The sequence below is a fragment of the Fundulus heteroclitus genome, chromosome 12 (assembly GCF_011125445.2).
Source record: "Fundulus heteroclitus isolate FHET01 chromosome 12, MU-UCD_Fhet_4.1, whole genome shotgun sequence".
Taxonomy (NCBI): domain Eukaryota; kingdom Metazoa; phylum Chordata; class Actinopteri; order Cyprinodontiformes; family Fundulidae; genus Fundulus; species Fundulus heteroclitus.
This window is the reverse complement of record NC_046372.1, coordinates 41,969,096-41,991,220: the sequence shown is the minus strand read 5'-3', so window position 1 is coordinate 41,991,220 and position 22,125 is coordinate 41,969,096. Positions and strand designations below refer to the sequence as shown.

The window sequence follows — 22,125 nt, the reverse complement described above, 5'->3', positions numbered from 1 at the left end:
ATAATCATTTACAAATGTTTCAGACATTTAAATATCTGCTTCACGGTCACAATATGAGGATGCAAGACTGCTTGTTTTGTTAGCCAAAATAGTTTTGAAATAAGACATGACACAAATGCACAGAAGCACTCCAGCAGAAGATGGTGTTTGTAAGTGGGGATGGAGGAGTGGGCAGATGTAGGAAAGAAAACACTGCTAGGTTAAATGACTTTAGGTCCTGAACAAATGCTGATGAATTTTCTGTGCTAGTCGAGCAGTGTTGATGGCAGAAGCAAGCCTGTCTGTGCATGCATCCTGTTCAGGTGGCTGATGGCCAGTCAAAAACGCCTGCTGGGAACTTTAAAAGCCCGTCAGGGATCCCTCCAGCTTCGTATGGCATGTAACAACAGAGCCCCCCTTTGCATAACGTTTCTTGGTGTAAACAGAAAAGTTTTTTGTTGCATTTCTAGTGTTCATCTATGCCACACCAGGGTGCGTTTTCACTTAAAATGGCACCTTTTCTAAAGCAGGTTCCAAAATATTATGTTTTGAAAACATCTCAGTCTCCGTCGTTATGTACACAGGAAAAGCTGAATCTGCCTGTATGGGGAAGCCCTGGCAAATGTGCAGTTTGATATAATGGTGGCGCCTTTTTAGGCAGGGGGTGTTTTGTAGTTTCAAAGCACATACTGCCTAGTGGTGTGGCAGAGAATTTACACCGTCTTTAACATGTCTACTAGTGTGTTGTGCACGGAGATCGTAATGAAAACGTTATGTAGATATGCTAAAAGAAATGGAAAAGCGATCCCATTTTCAATGCATCATTGTTGTTCAAACTGGGTCATAATTAGGGTTACAGAGTTTACATCAAAGATGGGGAAAAAACATTTAAAAGAAATGTTAAAGCCAAGACATTGGTTGTTCTAAGTTTTTTTTTGTTTTTTTTAATCAAGATGAGTCCACATTTGTAGTTATTTTATCCATACCTACAAATTTAACTTAAGGTTGAAGTTACTCCAAACAAATCTGCCCACTTTGATGGCATTGTACCAAACTTGTCTGGAGGCGGGGTTTTGTTTTTACATCGGGGTGAGTTACACTTTAAAGATTTTGCTTGTTTTATTATAAGCAAACTTTCATTGCAGGACTTTGACACTGACATTATGGCAGTGATCAGCGACACAGTGGGAACCATGATGACCTGTGGCTTTGATGACCGTCACTGTGAAATTGGCCTTATCGTGGGTGAGTGCAATCTGACTGTGATTAGAGGTAAAGTGAAGATGAAGGGTGTTAGATATTTAGGTTTTGAATGATGCAAATGGGAAAGAAGATCAAGTAGGTAATTTTTCAAGGAAAGAAAATAATCTGGAGGCATTTATGTTGCCCTATTTTGCTTCAAGTGTTCTGTTTGTATTGACTTCAAAATATCAGCATTTAGCAAGATTATAGATAATCTACCAAGGCTATTCAGAGAAACTCAAGGGTGTAGGCTAAAATAAACCCAGGTTGTAACCGGGGCTGCCATGGACATTTCTATTCCACACTTTTCCTCTGATTTACTCCACAGACACTCAGTGAGCTATTTATTCCTATTTTCTAATGCATTTCTAAACATAATACACCATCTGATGTCCAGATTGTTATAAGCAGAAGGGAAGGCGTTTGAACGAGTGCTTCAGAAAAAAACATTAACCTCGCCATATTTTCATTTCTCTTTTCTGAATTAAATTTGCATGTCTTCCTCATCAGTTTACACTCAGTAAATGAGGATGCAGTTAAAAAACAACAACTTTTTTCCCCATCAATGGCAATGAATAATTAAAAAGTAAGAGGTAATATTCAAAATATCTTTTTTGACTTTAGCACATCTTGCAACTAATTATTAACACACATTTCTTTAGAAATTGGAGCCAACTTTTCATTAAAAAAAAAACTCTTAATGAATTGTGGTGCAAACTGTGTTGCTTTTTAGACGAGCAGTCTTTAGCGTTCCAACCTTTTTTTGCTTAAGCTTTGACACCTTTCATGCCTTCATGAGAAGCCTAAGGGCTACAGCAGCCACCACCACACTCTTCCCTCTCCAAGTCCCTTCTCATTGGACCAGATGAGGACAGCGTGAGGTCTGGTCCTGTACTTATACCCTCCTCCTTCACAGCCAAGCCTTTGTAATATGAGCAGCCTGGGGTTTTGGATAGTCTTTGTTAAAAATGCATGAACACCTCTCTATAAAACACACCTTGAAGATGGAATATGTTTCTCTAAAGGCTCATTCAGTTTCCCCCAGCTAAGTTGCTTTTAGGGTTCATTTAAAATGGAACCAAATGTTGGTTATTTGTGTAACTTCTTAGTTTCATATTTTTTTAGTATTCAGTTACTAGCTACTTTTTCAAATAGGCAGTCTTGTGCTGTTAGCATTCTCGTGTCTGCCAGGGGAAAAGATGTCCAGGAAATCCCAGATGTACTCTGCACGTCTTCTCTCCCTCAGCAGGCAGTCAGTCCTGCTCTCATCAGTGGCTATTTATACCTCAGCTAATGTGATGAAAGAAAAGACCGCACTCACATCATCAAAGCTGTTCTTTCCCATTTTGACTAAATGTGTTTGAAAATTACACGAACAAGATAATGGAGAAAGGTATATTGTTCTTGGATGGTATAGGTTTCTGTCAGGAGCGAGGGACTGCTTGTTTAATTGAAGCAACACCTGCAGGCTTGGCACAGCAGCAGTAATGCTAAATTTTCTGTTGTTAATTTTCAGCTCAGCTTAAGCTGCCACTCGAAGGGAATTTAGTGAACAGATTGCTAAATATAGGAAAATGTTACTGCAGACTTGAAATATTACCATAATGTAATCAGTAAAAACTAATTTTTGAAGTTAGCACCACACCTTACTTCCAACCTTAAAGCTTTTACTCATTCTAACAACAATGCTTCTGGATATTAAAATGCCCCCCCAAAAAAAGTTGTCTTATTGTTTTTCTCTTGGTGGTTTTTAAGTCCTAAAATGCCTCATTTACAAGCTAATAAATGGTTATCAAGTAGAGTCACAGCATGAAGCTTTGAAAGTAACAGGTTGTTTTGCAAACTTGGTTTTAATTTTTAATGACAATTCACTCTGTTACATTATAATAAGTGATTGGATGCATATTAACACATACAGAGCTTTACTGGCTTCTGCGGTGCCTAAAAATTGTCCTCTTTCACATCATATTTATGCCTCTTGAAAACAGGAAGTCAAGGATAACTTCCTAAAACAAAAAACAAAAACAAAAAAAACTCGTCTTGGCTGGAGGCCGTGCTTTTTTTGTCGCAAAACACAATTTAAACTTTAGTCCTGACTTCACAGAAACACAGGCAGCTGAATGTGAAAGTCTGTCAGGCCCAAATCCATGACTGGAAAAATGAAATCCAATTCTCTGTTAGGGCTGCACAAGTAATCGTATTTGCAATATAATCACAATTTTAAGAGGGAAGAGAGTTGCAGCAGTGAGTTTACTTGTTTCAGAGTTTATATAATCATCCTTTTTTTTTACCAGAAGCTTTCAGGAATCTCACCATGGCATTAAGTACCGATCAAACTGTTTAAGACATAGACTTCCTTGTTGGTTGTACTTAATGTTCAACAAGGATTGATGTCCAACTCGACAAGCTATTCTCTTGAATAATAATATTCTAATTAATAAAAACAGTCAAATTTCTTGTTGTAAATGGTCCTTATTTACAAACATCTTTATCTATAGGGCATTTTTGTTGCTTGTCGTTAATGCAGAGAAAAGTCAAAAATCAATCAATTAGTCAATTATGGTTGAAATATATCGCAATTTTCATTTTTGGCTAAATCAACAGCCCTATTCTCTGTGCATTGAAACAAATATATATATATATATATATATATATATATATATATATATATATATATATATATATATATATATATATATATATCTTAATATATATATATATATATATATATATATATATCTTAATATGTCTGACACAAATGAGAACTGTGCACAAATTAGAGTTTCAACCACATCAGGCTTAAGACGGGTAGTAAACTTGACGTTATCCTCTGGCTGAAGTGTGTTTGTTGATCAGTAATCATCGTGGTAACACCACTTCCCTCCAGGAACGGGCACCAATGCCTGTTACATGGAACAGATGAGGAACCTTCAGCTGCTGGATGGAGACGAGGGCCAGATGTGTGTAAATACGGAGTGGGGAGCTTTTGGAGATGATGGTGCCCTGGAGGACGTGCGCACTGACATTGACCGGGAAATCGATGCAGGCTCGTTGAACCCTGGCAAGCAGCTGTGAGTTTCAGAAAATTTATCTCAGTGTTGGCTGCAGAATAAATCTGTAATAGGAAATCTTCATTTTCAGACTCCACTGTTTGTATATGGTATATAGATTAATAATTTATTATGAAAACTGTCTTATTTTCTGATGCAATTTTTTTGCCCCCTTTTGTGAGGCTCGAGAAAACCAGTGATTTATCCTTCAAAAAGACCTGATATTCTTTGCAAGCCACCATGCTTTCTTTCTACTAGAGAACTGGAGGTTTTAAGGTTACACAAACTATCCTGATTGCTTTCCCTTTTCCTGTTGTTGCTTTAGTCCCAGGGATTTACTAACCTTGTCATGGTCTTCACCTATGACATTATTGGCTGCTAAAATCGAAACACCAAAAGCTTGTTTCACTGTCTGGGACTTTAATTCCCTTTGATTGCATGTGTTGTAGGCCTCTGCTTTAGTGCCTAGAAACTGTTCATGTGTTGTTATCATCAGGCTCCTGTCCTTTAGGCTTCAGTAGATGTTCCCAGTACTTCCATCTGAGTTATTGCATTGGGGGGGGGGGGGGTTGATCCACAGTAAAACTCCCTCTATATCCACATCACACTCCCTGCACTGAGTCCTAAGGCACTTAAATATACGTTCATCCCAGCAGGATGCCACTAACTATAGTGATGTTCATCCTGGATAGAGCCTCTGATGCTCACTAATCCTCTATAATCTTCATGATAAACACACAGTGTAATGCACACATTGCAAGTAAACCAAATAAAGGGGAAAAATATTTTACTTAAGGGAACAGTTGGAAAGTTTTGAGCTTCAGATATTTTAACTCATGTGAGTTTATTTGGATTTGAGCTTATTCCCATTTCACGCTTAGATCTTAGCCTTTAGGGTGTCCCCAGCCCTTAAACAGTGGTGGTGTTTCCTAATTGTTTTTCAGGGGTAGAAGGAGGGCTACCCTGAGCAAATCTAAATCTTTTCTTTTATATTTTTAATAGCAGAATAATCAGTGTAATATCAAAGTTAAAGAACATTAGCCAACCATTAGTATGGTTGGTTCAATGGTTTGGTCAGAGACATTCACAGCATTAGCCTGCTGAAGGTAATTTGTGGAACTCTGGCAGCAATCATCCTGATCCTCCTTGCACAAAGGAGAGCATACCCGTTCTGCTGATGGGTTGAGGACCTCCATCCCAGCTCCTCTCCAGCTCTCTTAGAGTAACTTCCTGTCTCCTGTAATCTCCTCCATGTTCTCGAGACCGTGCTGGGAGACGAAGCAAACCTTCTGCATTGGATTGTATTGATGTGCCATTCTGCTGGCCTTCGACAGCCTGTGTGACCTCTGTAGGGTCCAGGTGTCGCCTCACGCCACCAGTAGTGAAACTGACCCTGATCAAATGCAAAACCACTCAAAACAAATGAGTTGCGGGAAATTATTCCTGTTTGGGGTGGTCTCATTGTTGCCCCTTTAATGCACCGGTTGTTAATTTGATGTTATACTCTGATTAACAAGTGTTGCTTACATGTTTTTTTAGGCAGTATAAATATAGATCTGTCATGCTCGTTGAATCAGTGTCTCAGCTCAACTCTACCAACTCTGTCAACTCAAATGTTTTACTGTGAAAGTATAAACGTACCAGTTTAAAAACTACTGAAAGTGTAAAAGCAATTTAAGAAAAATAAATCTCGTTAAGGTATAAAGCTTAGAGCGACCGCACAAATCTCAAATGAATTCAAGTGTGGGTAAAATAGCAAATTTTTATTAAATAAAATACTATTATTGTGAAGCCACACAGCTCCCATCTGATCTATTTCGGTTGAATAATTTCACTTTATTTATACCTTTGCTAGAATATTTTTAATGTCAATTTGATAACAGCCTCCCACTTTAGAGCATAATAACAGAGTGAATGCGGCACATACATAATCTATTGGTTTATTCCTTGTGGAAGAAAACTGCAATACTGGGTAACCTTGATATGAGTGGGTTTTAAAATAGTCAGTTCAATTTAATATGCTCATCTGAGCTTTCATTCTCTACAAGCCTTTACGGCCTTTTCAAACTTTTAAATACTGACAAGAGGAAATATCAGATTCAACAGTGGACAGGATTAACAAATAAGCAACCCTTTGCCTGGTGGATTGAAACCAATCTATTTCTGCACCCTTGTTCCTCTTTAAAGCACTTTTAAGTTCCTAAACTTTTTTGTTGAGGATAATAATTGATGTAATATTACACTGCATCAAATACTATTCTAAATTTATTTCTAAGCATATGCCCTGCTGGTCATGTATAAATACTAAATGGAGCAATCCGCTAGACTACTCATCTCCCGAGAACTCTCACATTTTGTCACATTTCAACCACAAAGCTCAATGTGTATTTTTATTCGCTCCCTCTCAGTTGCTACATTATAAAAAAGTAGTAAATTATCACATAATAATGAAGTGAGTGGAATACATGATGTGTTGTAAAACAGCCTTTTGTTGCAACAGCTGCAGGCCTTTTTAGGTTCTGTTTTTTTCCAGCTATGCATGTCTAAAAAAATATTTTTTCGCATGTTTCCTTTGCTAATTGGATCAATCTCACGCTGATCAGTTTGTTCGGCTCTACAAATTTAGATTAGATTTATGTCTGGACTTTGACCTGGCCATTCTATAAACATAATTTTTTTCTCCATGTGTCCTTGTGCTGCTTTTTCTGAACAAGACCACAGAGTGCATGTGGGTTCAGATTTAGTGAGAGGTGGTAGTGTGCATCACTCGTGAGGGATCAAAAAATAAGGGCCGACTTGAACATATCTCAAAACAATGACATAAAGCCACTGTTTTCGTGGGGGTTTTTTTTAGAGCCTAAATCATAATTGAACATCATTAATTGATTCTACAGGCTTAGTTTGCCGCACACTGTCCGTAAACATTTTCCCTATAACTATTTGGTGTTATGTTAAAATCAGAATAGGTAAAAACAGATCCAGCACATCTAAAACAAGCAAGGAATTTAAGCTTGAAACCACATCATAGAAACAAAACATCAGAAACATGCAGCTTTTAATGATTTATTAATTTTTCCTGGAAATGGAGCTGATAAATTGTTCGACTAACGAGCTTAAGGGCGATGTGAAGACATGTCTTTGCGCGCCATCACAATAAGTACTTCTGAGTCTAAATTAAGCAAGGGTTTTAATTAATATTTTTTGTTTAATGCAGAAATGTCATCCAGATGGTATTTTTGTGTTCTCACTTCCTAATTTATTCTCTGATCTTATTAAAAGTCCTCTAGACAGATGTATATCAGCATGTGTTATCATCCCTTCTACAGTTTGGATTCAAAATGTGAATTACCTTGTAGAGGCTGCCATTCGGAAGCCGATCTATGTGTATTTATAGTTGCTGTCTGTATTTTTCTTAGGTTTGAGAAGATGATAAGTGGGATGTACATGGGGGAGCTGGTGCGTCTCATCTTGGTCAAGATGGCCAGAGATCAACTGTTGTTCCAGGGAAACATTACGCCAGAGCTTCTGACCACTGGACACTTCAGCACCAACTACATCTACACTATCGAGAGTGACAAGTTAGTATAAGTTAGTGTGATTTGCACAAAAATGGTGTCCAATTAGAGCCCTAAAACATCCAGTGTGATTTGCACAAAAATGGTGTCCAATTAGAGCCCTAAAACATCCAGTGTGACGGTGGATTGACGTCAAGAAATGAGATTAGTGAGCCGCAAAAGACCTTCAACACTTTGTTCTTTGTGTGATTTTTGTCTGGGTTAACCCAGAAATGTAAAAAGATTGGAATTCTGGAAAAACAACTTTAATATATCAAATGATGGTAGTGGGAGTATGTTGCTGTTGGTGTCTCACTGCTTCCTATCTGTAAAAAAGAACAAAGATATTTGTATCCATGTATTGAAACCACAACATGTTTTAAAGGTAGCCTAATATGCTTCCTTTTAACATTCAGAAAGGGTCTATGGGCTTCCCAACCATAATACTAAGCTAGTTTTTCTTAAGTCAATTGTTTTCACTAAACAATGAGAATTATGTTTGCTAAAACTGTGCTTAACTCACTTTAAAGTCTAATTGTACCATCTAAGAATTGGATTAATTGCTGGCTACCCCTTTCCTCAAAACAGACTTTCCCGAAGCAAAAGCTGCAATGTGGCTAACACAGCAGGGATCTATCGTCACAAGCAAGAAATGTTTGTGAAAGCTTCAACGCTGCTGAGCTTAACGAGGAATCCAACGTTTTTTCCGGACGGGTACATTTGTAAACATTGTGACATTGGCTTTCCTTAATGAACTTGTCATAATGAATTTAGCATAAAAATGTAAACTCAGCTTTAATTGACAGGGACTAGGAGGAAAGTTTCACAATCAGTTTTCCTTTGTTATTTCCTCTACAGTTAAACAATTAAAGTATTGAGATTTGATTCAACGTGTGAAATCAACATTTAGAAACTGTTGGTATAAACTGACAGTGTGCAGTGGAGGAGTTCGTATTTCAGACTAAATGTGCCATCCGTTCCAGAGCAAAGTCACAACTAATCTACACGTGAAGCAGTGTTGAAACAACTGGTGGGCCCAATGATATGTACTGAAGAAAACATGACTCATTGGTGAGAGACATGCAGCTAAGTGAAGAATGCCTCCCGGGAGGCTGACGTGTCATTATCCCAGCCTGCTATAAATAAGGAAGTTAATGAGAGAAAATGCAGAAGGCAGTTCTGGAACACCATTCTTCTGACAGATGACACTAAGATCAAACTGGCTCTTTGATGAGATGAAAAGAACAAGCAGGAGGTCTGGAACGGCTTATCTTTAAAACATTTAACACTGCAATGAGAGGAACGTTTAGCCCCCGAAGTTTATCCGACATCATTTACCTTCTGGCTGTAGTTACCCTGCACCTATATAGGGCTCTATATTCTGCTGGCTCATCACGTGTCTAACTGGAAGACTTTAGTTTAAAGGACGCATCAAAGTACACTTGTATGAAGAACGAAGCTACAAAGAATAATTTAAGATTTTAGCTCCCACTGAAAGGAGACCATTGCGGTAGAACCACAACTCACCATAGATGCTGTGTATCTCTTCTGGCCTGGGGACCCACTGGGATCCCCAGAATAAGCTGGAGAGGGGTTTTAAATCGTACTTTTGCTTTCTAAGAACTCGAATAATATTTTGAGGCGTTACAAGTATGTGGGACCTTTATGGCGTTTAAGCACAAATAAATAAAAATTCTTCTCTTCCTTATTTCTTGGAGTTCACTGTGCAACCTGTTCAAAAATGAATTCTAGCTGTAGAGCTTGATTGTTTTCTGCTTCGCATGCAGAGATGAAGAAGGTCTGGCCAGCGCTGAGAAGGTGCTCCGTGACATGGGTCTGGACCCGACCGCCGAAGACTGCGCCGCTACTCGGAGGATTTGTCAGATCGTGTCTACTCGGGCCGCGCGCTTGTGTGCCACCAGTCTGGCAGCAGTGATGCGACAGATCCGGGATAACAAAGCAGCCGAAAAGTTGCGCATCACCATCGGAGTAGATGGCTCCGTTTACAAGAACCATCCAAAGTAAGTGATCCAGAGCCCTTCCGCGTGTATCTCACTCATGAAATATTATATTATAAAGTGAGTTGTAGTAGAGATAAAGAGCTCATCTAGGACTGAGCTTGATTAGAGCCATTAGGGGTGTATCTGCAAGTGCCTGAGTACATTTGTCCTACAACGGGCCGAATTGTTCCAACAAGTACACACAATCCCCACATGTTGATTGTTTAAGCCCTCTTTACATATTTCGAGCTCGTTCACACAAAGGGATTTGTTCTCCCTTGTCATCGGTGTTTGCCTGACTGACTTCAAGTCAGCATTTACAAAGTTGTTTATTTGCCTGCTACACTTCACATGCCTTGCAAAATATTTGTCCAGCCGTGTGTTCCAGTTGTAAAATATAACGGGACACATGCCACACAGCCCCACCCCTCCGGTGTCTGGTTGGGGTTTGGTCTTTTTCTCTGTTAAATCCACTCAGACCAGAGCCAAGGACTTACAGTCAGGCTGGATGTCAGCCGCCTTTTGTAATGAACAGACTTTGGGTCAGTCCATTGAACACAATGTAATTATCCTCACTCATCCCTTCTGATTAAAATTCACCTTGCTCGATCTCTTTTAGGAGGGCTTGACCGGTTAATATTTCTTCACTATGCAAACACAATCAAACGCATTTAGATTTAATCTTTTATTACAGTGTTGATTTCTTTTGTTTATTTTCTTGGTTCTGGCTTACAGTACATACAGAGTTCTTTGGAGGCTTTTTATTCCCACAAGCACAGGTTTCTTTTTTGTTTTTGTCATCTGCGCTCCTCTGTTCATAGTTGGAATGAGCGTAAACTCCACTTGGACTTTCAAAGATGATATATTATAAATGATTGTGAAACAGTATAATTATATTGGCTTCTCTTTAGTTGTTCAGATGAAATAAAACAGAACAAACTGCCATAAGGTGAAAAAATATTATATGCTGCCTGGCAAACGTAATCAAACCCCTGAAATGGTTTACGTTTATCACATTGTGAAGTGGAAGGAAAATTGGACAAGCTTTTACAAATTGATATGGATTAAAGGGCAGTACACATATCTGTCTTCACTTGAGTTGCTGCTGCAGTTATTATGATGTATGCCATGTTTGCACAACAGATTAAGATTTTTGTTAATTCTCTAATTGGACGTTTGTGCTTTGACTAGGCCATTCTTCTTAATAAGCCCTGATGCAAACGTTTCCTTTGGAGCACTGGCTGTATATTTGGGGTTAATGTCCTCCTGGGAGGTGGACCTCCTACCTGGTCTCATGTATTTTTCAGCTTCTGAGTGGTTTTCTTCCAGGATAAGCCTGTATTGTCTCCATCTGTCTTCTCGCATACTTTGACCAGCTTCTACGTCAGTAGAACTGAAGAATTTGTTTCTTATTTTAACTTTTTCATAAAGGTCTTTTTGTGAGCCACAAATATTTCTGTCTACAGATTCTTACCTGAGTTTTGGATCTCTGCAGCTCCTCTAGCGTTACCATGGGGCTCTTGGCTGTTTTTCTGATTAATGCTCCAGTATTTACTAACAAACACCCGAGACCCTCCACAGAACAGATGGATTTAAAGTTATGGTCCACTGTTAGATGTTCTATCATATAATTCCAGTAAAATACATTAAAGTTTGTAGTTGTAACTTGACAGAATGCTAAAGCGTTCAAGGGGGTATAAACACTAATGTAAAGCACTGTTGCCACTGTTCTTTGTATTTGCATTAGTGGTTATTTAACTAAGTTTTTTTGTAAAGCATAGAAAATATTATGAAAAACGAAAAGGGCAAGATGGCAAAGCTCAAACAATGTGTGTCCATTATATGCTCTGAAAGTAGTTGAAAAGAGAGACTGTTGCTGGTGCATTAATAGGGTCAAAGGATTATCGTACCTTAACAGGTTTATATTATGGCAACAAACTTGATTCTGATTCTGAGATAACCAAGTAGGTCTGCACTTACAGGAAGGTTGACTTGGTCTGGAGATGCCACGTTGGTGTAGCTTGTAAGTCCTGAACGGGGAAGAGAGGCATTGTCACGAGTGGCTCTGGGCTTTGTTGATCAGGCTGGTAGCAGATGGGAAAAAGCTGTTCTTGTGGCGTGAGGTTTTGGTCCTGATGGGCCGCTGCCTCCTGCCAGGGGGAAGTGACTGAAATAGTCTGTGACTGGTGTGTGAGGGATCAGCCACAATCTTCCCTGCACGCCTCAGAGTCCTGGAGGCGTACAGGTCCTGGAGAGATGGAAGATTGCAGCCAATCACCTTCTCTGCAGACCTGATAACGCGCTGCAGTCTGCTCTTGTCCTTAGCGGTGGCACCAGCGTACCAGATGGTGATGGAGGAGGTGAGGATGGACTCAATGATGGAGGAGTAGAACTGCATCATCATTGTCCTTGGCAGGTTGAATTTGTTCAGCTGCCGCAGGAAGTACATCCTCTGCTGGGCTTTCTTGGTGAGGGAGTTGATGTTCAGCTCCCAATTTAGGTCCTGGGAGATGATAGTTCCCAGGGAGTTCCTGGGGGAAATGTCAGCCTTTGAGTCTATAGTGCCACATAATTGTCATTGTTTAACACAAATCTGTCCACCAGTTTTAGAAATATGATCATATATGGCTCTCCCACTGATCCAAAAAGATACTAAGACTGTTATTCACAGAGAAAACTGCATGCATCAAAATGTATACTAATATGTTTGGGGATATCAGTGCTTCAAAGCATTTTTGGCATTTTCTTTCATCTCTAATTTCTATTGTTATTAAGTAACTAAAAATATGACCACTGCTGTCTCAGACAAAATGCTTCTTTTTAAAGGTTCTTGTAAGTTTAACAATTGACGAGGCAATAAATCTGGTTCTGTTTTACACAATCTGTAGATTTTCCAGGAGGCTCAACAAAATGGTGCGGCGCCTTGTGCCAGACTGTGACGTGCGCTTCTTGCAGTCCCAGCATGGCAGCGGGAAAGGGGCCGCCATGGTTACAGCGGTGGCCTACCGTCTCGCCGCTCAGCAGGCCGAGCGGCAGCGCATCCTTGACACCCTGCGTTTGAGTCGGGAGCAGCTCTTTGAGGTGAAGAGGAGAATGACGGAAGAGATGGCACGAGGCCTGTCGAAGCAAACACATGACCAAACAAGCGTCAAGATGCTTCCGACGTATGTCAGATCCACCCCGGACGGAACAGGTTGGCTTAAGAGAAAACAAGATTTTCATAACGTCTTACACAAATAAGAAACCTTGCTTCTGTTTTGTGTGAACTCTTTTCTCCTTTTTTTTTTTTTCGTTTTTCAGAGCAAGGAGATTTCTTGGCTTTAGACCTTGGTGGATCCAGTTTTCGTGTTCTTCTTGTTCGGCTGAGACATGAAAAGAAGCTAAAAGTGAATATGCACCAGAAGATCTATAGTATCGACCAGGAGACCATGCAAGGCACAGGGGAAGAGGTAACATGTCATTTGGGATTCAAATAGTTGGAAAATCATCCTAAGGTTTATATATCGGAGCCAACCGTAAAGCTGCGATCACACCGTTTCCCATCCTGTTTTGGTGGTATGTGAAAATGACTTTGACCTGGGTTTTTGGGTGAAGAAATCATATATTTTGGAAAATGAAGTTCTTTTCACACCTATGAAGTAAATATGTTGCTTTGAAGGCAGCTAGATGCATCTGTGTTGAGATGCAGTATTTAGCACATTCTGTGTTATACTGCATCTGGACAAACTTCTCAGTGGTGATGCTTGTTTCAGGGCCTTATCTCTCTACTATGCTCCTCTTTTCAATGTTCTATGTATTATTTACGTTAGAGTAAGGTTTTGACAATAGCTAAAAAGAAATACAAATATATATGACAGGAATGGAGACAGCCAAACATTTCTCTATTATTACTGATTGGGGCAGCAACTTTCGAAGAACACCAGCTGTAAAGACGGGAGTATAATGGCTTTCTGCAGTCAGGACAAAAAGAGAATTATTGCCAGATATATCAAGGGTTTTCCAGGACCCGATCATAAGCGATTAAGAAAATTTTAATACTGTTGTTGATTTAGGGGCTGCGGTGGGCTCTGGTTTGAGCCACAACAACTGGCATATTGAGCTGACTGAGGAGCCAATGACCTGGGCAACCCAGATTAATTCCTCAGGATCCTGTTGTGGATGTTGTGTGTAACTTTTTTTGCAATTTAAATAAAGTTATGTTCCAATTTTATTTCCATAACCTTTGTTATGATGGTTGTGTTGTTGCAACTGCAATTATTATTATTATTATTATTATTATTATTATTAACATTTTTTGAAGATTGGGGGTGCGTCAACCCAGTTGGGACACAGAAGTGAGGGCACAGCTAAAAAGGTCTGGGAACCGCTGTCGACTGTTGTGCAAGTCAAAACACCTACATGGTCCAGAAGCCAACAGTGCTTCTGTGCACTGCTCTCTGCCAGAATTGAAAAAAAAAAATGCCAGTGGAGAAATTGATTTGATAAAAATTGATTAGCAACGTAATGACGACCTTTCTATTAGACTTGCATAACTGGCAGGAAAGTAACAAATATTACCAAACTTCATGCTACATGAGTCGAGTGTGACGGTGTTACACTGGTACACATTTGTTTTTTGTTTAAGCAACAGTAATGTCACTGTTTAAATTAAGGGGACTTGATCCATACCCAGGATTGAGATGGGACAAAAAAAAAATTGTTTGAGAGTGGAATCAGCCAGGAGTGAAAATCCACTCCTGTGTCACTCCTTTATCTGCAATAATGTGACTGAAGTTTTAAACTAAATGGTCTGTGCTTAGGTTGTCATATACAGCAATAATGCAAAGTTTACTGCAGCAGTCATATAAAGCTTTTTTATGGGTATTTTTTGCAAATGTATTATATCTAAAAATGAATATAGTCATTATTTTAATTTCACTCCGTTATCTGTGTCCTAGCTCTTCAACCATATTGTGTACTGCATTGCTGACTTCTTGGACTACATGGGAATGAGAGGAGCCTCCTTACCTCTGGGATTTACATTCTCTTTCCCATGTGATCAAACCAAACTGGATGAGGTAACATTTTCTTTAGATTGTACTTGCATATTGTAATTATTAACTCTGTGTATTAAATTGTTTCCTAAAGTATTGGTTGCGTGATACACAGGCAGAAGGTGTTTTTGCTGAAGGTTTAAACTATGAATTTACTATATGTTGAGCCTTTTGCTAAATAAGTTATTTATTTGTTTTTAAATTGCATTAGAAAAACACCTTTTTAACGCTCACAAAAGCAGGATTACATTAAGCAGAGCTTAGTCTGAATTGCTGTCTGTGTTATAAGCTTGTCACATTGGTGGGGGAGCACACGCAGCCATCCAGGCTTAGTTTCCACAACAACATATTACCTTGAAATATAAATGCTTACCAATCCAGCATTCATCGCAGCTGGAAGCATGTACAATCAGTAAACTGTGGGGGCCGCCATTTAGCTGCTGACAACATTTAGAAGCAGCTCACATGAAAAGTGAACTTTGTGTCACTGCCTCTAAACATTATGTGTAAAATAAGGTATCACTCTTACAGGGTCTAAAAAAAAAACCTAAACATAATTGGGTGTTTTGGTGAAGTGATTGTATAAGTTGCCTTAGTTGCTCATTGAAGACAATTCACTGCAGAAGTGTTAGATAAATAGGGGGAGAATTTTTGGAAGCCCCGTCAGAAATTCTGTTGCCGTTCAGAGCTCCAAAATTGACCATTTAAGTTGAGTTTCTATGGCAGACACGCGATTCATAACATTGTTTTCATTAAGTATTGAGTCATGTGAAAATAAGAACTGTTGGCTAAGAACAGCCAGTTTATAAATGGACTATGTTGGACTTGTACATAGACCCACATCCATCACATTGACTCTTACGTACACTCTTGGGTGTACGTAAGTGTGTGCCCTGGCTTGGGAAAATCACTTGCTTGAATATTGTTGTTTCTACCTTGTCAGAACAATTAATTTTACACAGGAATAATGAGGCCAGGACACGTGATGCAATTTTAAAAGCTTTTTAACCTAAACGTGTCTGTGTGGCGTGCTCTAACTATTCCCAGTTATTTGGGTTCTCATTCATAGCATTCGTTTCGATGTCTCACTATGGGATACGCCCCTTGCCGTATTCCTCAGAAGCATATATCTCATTACGCCAATCCTGATTGGCTGGTGATCGCGACGTTTGCGTCACCCCTTCTATAAGTAGCTTGCGCTACGACGCCACGTCATTCGAAAACCTCTTCTCGCTTCGAGGCATATCTCTGATAGCAGACTAGCTTAACGGTCCACGGTCGGGGAGTTTAAGCTAACCCTTTGACATGGGGCGCTAGCTGCTACCTCTCCAGCCTTCACCATAGTCTGGAGCACGTGCCGCCAATATTAGCACACCAGCTAATAACCTCACTGAACTGTCACACCAGTCAGCTCAGCTTTTCACTTTGGGTAGCACACCAGCTAACGAAATTATTCCTGCTTCTCCTTACACACGGGGAGGCGGCAGCGCGGAAACTCGCCTTTGTGGCTGCGGGAACAAGATCTCGAGCAAAGACCCACACCAGGTGTGCTCGACATGTTTTGGGCTGGAACATGCCCGCCTGGTGGTGGACGCCCCAGGCTCATGTGTGGACTGTTCCCGCTTCACCATGAAGAGCCTCTGAAGACGGCTAGCGCGCCAAGCTAGCCTCTCCGGCAAAGACCCGTGTCTGTCGTCGTGTGGGCTGCCGCCCAACAACGACGACAAATGCGAAGAGGATGGCGCTCACGGAGCGGACGCTACGGCCAGCTGGGGTTCCCAGGCAGATTTGGCCACAGCGCTCTCGTCCGTGGAGGACGTCCTAGTGCTGGACTACGAGGAAGAAGATGAAGCCATCTCAGAGCTCCTCATTTCTGAGGAGGACGACGATGATGATGGATTCTTCATTCCGAGCCCGCAGGCTGCAAAGCCGGGCGCGCTGTCAGTTCCCTGGGATGACAGGGAGAGTGCAACAGCCTCCCCCGCCATGTGCATGGACATGCAGTCAGTGTGCAAACGCGCTGCATCCAGGCTCAAAATCCAGTGGCCTGAAGTAGTGGTGGAGACCACCAGATCCCGCTACAAAGGGAAGAAATTGCCTCAGGCCACCAGGGCGACCAGACAGCTGCTCCCCGTTTTCCCGGAGCTCCTGGATGAAGTAGCGGTCTCTTGGAAGGACTGCTCGTTCAGCGGGAAAACCCAGATTCAGGGAGCTTCGTCCCTGGACTTCGAGGGCATGAAGAAGCTTGGCATCCATCGCAAGCCCCCGATGGAGCCGCTGGTAGCAGCACACCTGCATCCACAGCTGCCGACGTCCTCCAAAAGTCCCACGTTGCCAGCCAAGTCCAGCACGTTGCCAGCCAAGGCGGACCGCTTCCAGTCCGCCTTGACGGACAGAGCATATAAAGTGACAGCGGTTGCGGCTTCCAAACCGGACCCTGACGCGTGGGATGAGATCACCGTGATAACGGACCTCTGCCTCCGCGTACAGCGCTGCGCAGTCCAAGCCACGGGTAAATCTATGGGGATGATGGTGTTGCAGGAAAGAGCTAGGTGGCTCAACCTGACCAACATGTCGGACCGAGAAAAGGAGGAGATTTTGGACATGCCAATCGTGCCGGAAGGCATCTTCGGGTCTGCGCTGGCATCCATGCAACAGCTCTGTGAGGCTCTGAAGAAGGAGGACGAAGCGCTCCGTTTCTGCCTACCCAGGAAGACGGAACCTTCTCCTCAGGTGACATCAAGGCAGTCCTATGCCTAGGCAATGCCCTGGCCCCCTCCCTTCAAGATCCCCAGACGGCCGAAACCCCAGCCCTCTCCACCGGTCCCTTCCGACCAAGGAGGCCAAGGAGGTCGATGCCTCCGACAACTCCCCCTGCGGGCCAGCCGGCGCAAACCTCCAGCCACGAGGCCAGGAGAAAGAAGAGGACGGCCTGACGGCGCAGCCCTCTCACGGGTGTTAGAACTGGACGTTCCCCGTTCACCAGTTCTATACGACCCGCCAACGAATGTGTGTCCCTCGAGACCTCTGCTGCGAGTTGTTCCCTCAGCCAGAGGACGAGGAAGCTTGAAAGTTGCGACTGCTGTTCCTGTCCCTACAAGTCGCGCAAGCACACGCACATGTTCAAAAATAAACCATGTTCTCCTGTCGCATCCAGACCTGGTCGAGGGCGCAGATGAAAACACAAAAAATAAAAATAAACGGACCGGTCACATCACTGCTCCTGCAGGGGACGCCTCATCCTCACAGGCAGCAGCTTGGGACCGGCTTCATGAAGCAGTCATTTCCATGCGCATGCGCAGTGCCGTCCATTCGCGAAGACTCTGCTCTGTCGCTAGGGGACCCCGTAAGTCCGCCTTTTGAGATCGAAGAGAGACCCTGTAAGGACGCCACACTCCGCTCAAAGAGACAGATGGGCTTCCCTCACAACGTCAGCCTGGGTTCAGCGGACCGTAACGAGGGGATACCGGCTTCAGTTTGCCAGGATTCCCCCTTGCTTTTCAGGGCATAGTTCCCACTCAGGCGGGGGGAGAATCTGCTTGCGCGCTGCAGGAGGAAATCTCTGCGCTCTTGAGGAAAGGAGCTATCAGTCCTGTTCCCACGGAGCAGAAACACAGTGGCTTCTACTCCAGGTATTTTCTGATCCCGAAACGGGGAGGGAAAGGAATTTGCCCTATCCTGGACTTGAGACCTCTGAACGGTTATCTCCGGAAATACAAATTCAGGATGCTCACACACGCATCCCTGTTGCGTCTGGTACGTGAAGGCGACTGGTTCACCTCGATCGACCCGAAGGACGCGTATTTCCATATTTCTGTGTACCCACCACACAGGAAATATCTGAGATTCACTTTTCAGGGTGTCTGTTATGAATACACAGTGCTCCCGTTCGGGCTCTTCCTGAGCCCGAGAGTGTTTGTGCGCTGTACTGAAGCGGCGATTGCTCCACTAAGGAAGCAGGGCATCCGCTTTGCCACATATCTGTACGACTGGCTCCTTCTGGCTCGATCACAGAGGGAGGCGGTGACGCACACACAGATACTCGTTCGGCACCTGCTCGATCTGGGTTTTGTGCTGAACCACGAAAAGAGTGTGTTAGCCCCGACACGGAATATCATCTTTCTGGGTCTAGAGCTGGATTCGGTCTCGTGCACCGCTCGTCTGTCTTCAGACAGGGTGCTCAGGCTGAGGTCCTGCCTCGCCTCATTCCGCCTGCTCAGGGCAGTCCCTTTCAGATTATGCCTGCGGCTGCTGGGTTTGATGGCCTCCGTCATTCTGGTTGTTCCCCTCGGCCGTCTGCATATGAGGGGATTTCAGCACTGGGTAGCCGCACTCAAGCTTCATCCCGCGCGTCATGGTGCGCAACGGGTGGTTGTCACCTCAGAGTGCATCAGGGCGCTGCGCCCCTGGCGCCGTCCAACTTTTCTAGGGCTGGGTGTGCCGCTGAGTCCGGTTGTGTCACGGAAGGTGATCACGACGGACGCGAGCCTGTCAGGATGGGGAGGAATTCATGAGGGTCGGTATGTTAGAGGCCTGTGGAGCCCGAACCTCCGACAGTTCCACATAAATTATCTGGACCTGTTCGCCTCCAGCGAGAACGCTCAGTGTCCGCTGTTCTTCTCGATGCGCGATCAGAACGCACCGCTCGGCGTGGACACGCTTGCGCACAAGTGGCCTCACGCTCTGTTGTACGTTTTTCCTCCTCTGGCTCTGATCTCCCCACTCTCGCCAGAGTGAGGGAGCATCGCCACTCGCTGATCCTGATAGCTCCACATTGGCCAGCGATGCACTGGTTAGCGGAGATATATCAGCTCCTGAGAGGACAGCCTTGGCAACTCCCGCTACGGGTCGACATGCTGTCTCATGGTGAGGGGGACAGTGTTCCACCCTCACCCAGAACACCTAAAACTATGGGCCTGGCCCGTGAGTGGTATAATTTAAACACAGCAGGGTTGCCTCAGAGTGTTATATATACCATTCAGAGTGCTAAGGTCTCACTGCAACCCAACCCGGTTTTTGTACCTAAAGTGGTGGGCTCGTTTTCTCCTATTACTCTTACAGCCTTCTCTCCTCCTCCTTTTTCCTCCCCGGAGAAACAGCGGTAGAACAGGCTTTGTCCGGTCCAGGCCCTGCGGGCCTATGTGGACAAGACTAGCGGTTTCCGGAGGAGTGATCAGCTCTTTGTGTCCTGGGCAAAGCCTTTTCAGGGCAAGCCCATCTCAAAGCAACGGCTCTCCCACTGGATTGTGGGAGCAATAGACCCCTTGCATCTGACGTCACAGTCACGTGATCGGGGGTGCGCGCCTCCATCTTGGTGGGCAGGCTAGCCTGACAACCCGTCTACTACATGAGAAAACGGGTGATTTAGAGCGTACTTTTAGTTCGTTTATTTATGGGATCTAAACAATGCCTACGACTTGTTGCGCTCCCGGTTGCACAGAGAGGCATTCCAAATCGTTGGATGTACGTTTCTGTCGTTTACCGAAGGATGAAGAAAGAATTGGATATTTTCAATGAAAAGAGCGCAGGCAGACACTCACAATGGACTGGGGGAGCGATCATACTACAACAGAATTTGCAGTCTACACTTCATCTCCGGTAAATACAACTTAATTCTGCTCTAGTCATTGTTCTACTTAAATAGCGGCGGAGGGGAGGTAGCTATCGCTACACAGGCCGGAGAAGCGGCCCGTGTAGCGATAGCTACCTCCCCTCCGCCGCTGTCTGAAGCAGCAACAGCGGCTTCTCCGGCCCGTGTAGCTGTTGCTGCTTCAGACAGCGGCGGCTCTCCGGCCCGTGTAACGATCGTTACACGGGCCGGAGAGCCGCCTCCGCCGCCGCGGCTGCTGCCTCCGCCGCCGGAGAGCCGCCGCTGTCTGCTGCTTCAGACAGCGGCTGTCTGAAGCTACACGGGCGGCTCTCCGGCCTGTGTAGCGATCGCTACACGGGCCGGAGAGCCGCCGCTGTCTCCGCCGCCGGAGAGCCGACAGCGGCGGCTCTCCGGCGGCGGAGACAGCGGCGGCGGAGGCAGCAGCCGCGGCGGCGGAGGCGGCTCTCCGGCCCGTGTAGCGATCGTTACACGGGCCGGAGAGCCGCCCGTGTAGCTTCAGACAGCCGCTGTCTGAAGCAGCAGACAGCGGCGGCTCTCCGGCGGCGGAGGCAGCAGCCGCGGCGGCGGAGGCGGCTCTCCGGCCCGTGTAGAGCCGCCGCCGTCTGGAGCAGCACCCGCTTCCTGCTGCTCCAGACAGCGGCGGCTCTCCGGCCAGTGTAACGATCGCCACCTCCCCTCCGCCCGTTCACGGGCGCTAGTACGTCTGTGTTTACGCTGCAATGTCGCCGACACCCCCACCCATTTTAACAAGACAAAAACACCTAAATAATCCGTAGTGAGTGATGTTTTTTTAACCTACCGGGCGGGTCTTCCTCTGCTTTGTGCTGTTACACAAACATGTCTGAACATCCATCCATCCATTTTCTGACCGCTTAATCCCTCATGGCGTCGCGGGCGTTGCTGGAGCCTTTTTCCTGATATAAAATAATTGCAGCCGTCCAGTGGTTTCAGGGCTTTCGTGCTCTCTTGTCCGTACTGGCCTGCGCGTTTATAAAGCAGCTGTGTCGCGGTACGAAACCCTTGGCCAGCATTTCACAGACTCGCTCCGTCCCTTCAGGCTTTTGCTGTGTGGATCTGGCAATCTGATACCATCAACCATCAACTTACTCTTAAAACGATCTTGTGATACGTTATCTAAAGAAGAAAAATACCTGGAGAACTCGTCATTTCGTCAAATGGCGTGCCAACCAATATGGCCGCCACGCAAGGGGTTCTGGGTAACGGAGTCACGTGGTTGCAAGGGGTCTATTGTGCTGTCTTATACAAGCCAGGGTCTTCAGGCCCCGGGGGGTCTACGGGCCCACTCCACTAGGGGCCCTCTTTAGGGGAGTGTCCATTCAGGACATATGTGCAGCAGCGAGTTGGTCTTCGCCACTCGCATTTACTCGGTTCTATAAGTTGGATGTCTCGGTTCCAAGTGTGGCGTCAGCTGTATTGGACTCTGAGGCACTACTGGGACATGCACATCCGAGTACTGGGGGTCGCTAGAGATAAGAAGTCTGGCAATACGGGAATCTCCATATCCCATAGTGAGACATTGAAACGAATGCTATGAATGAGAAATATAGGTTACTTGCATAACCCCAGTTCTCAGAGTAGCATGAGTGAGATGTCTCACCAGACAACCCTTCTTGCTGGGGCTAAGCGAGAAGAGGT

At 44.0% G+C, this 22,125-nt stretch overlaps 1 protein-coding gene across 2 annotated transcripts in view; it reads left to right on the top strand.

The window, feature by feature from the left end:
- hk2 (hexokinase 2) overlaps nucleotides 1–22,125 on the top strand; it is a 68,758-nt gene that overhangs the window by 24,745 nt on the left and 21,888 nt on the right. For both annotated transcript variants that reach the window (XM_012878406.3, XM_012878326.3), the window contains 7 exons: nucleotides 1,125–1,224; nucleotides 4,109–4,292; nucleotides 7,688–7,849; nucleotides 9,613–9,846; nucleotides 12,714–13,018; nucleotides 13,126–13,274; nucleotides 14,763–14,882. In XM_012878406.3, coding sequence (XP_012733860.1) covers nucleotides 1,125–1,224; nucleotides 4,109–4,292; nucleotides 7,688–7,849; nucleotides 9,613–9,846; nucleotides 12,714–13,018; nucleotides 13,126–13,274; nucleotides 14,763–14,882 — 1,254 coding nt within the window. The remainder of the gene's footprint in view (nucleotides 1–1,124; nucleotides 1,225–4,108; nucleotides 4,293–7,687; nucleotides 7,850–9,612; nucleotides 9,847–12,713; nucleotides 13,019–13,125; nucleotides 13,275–14,762; nucleotides 14,883–22,125) is intronic.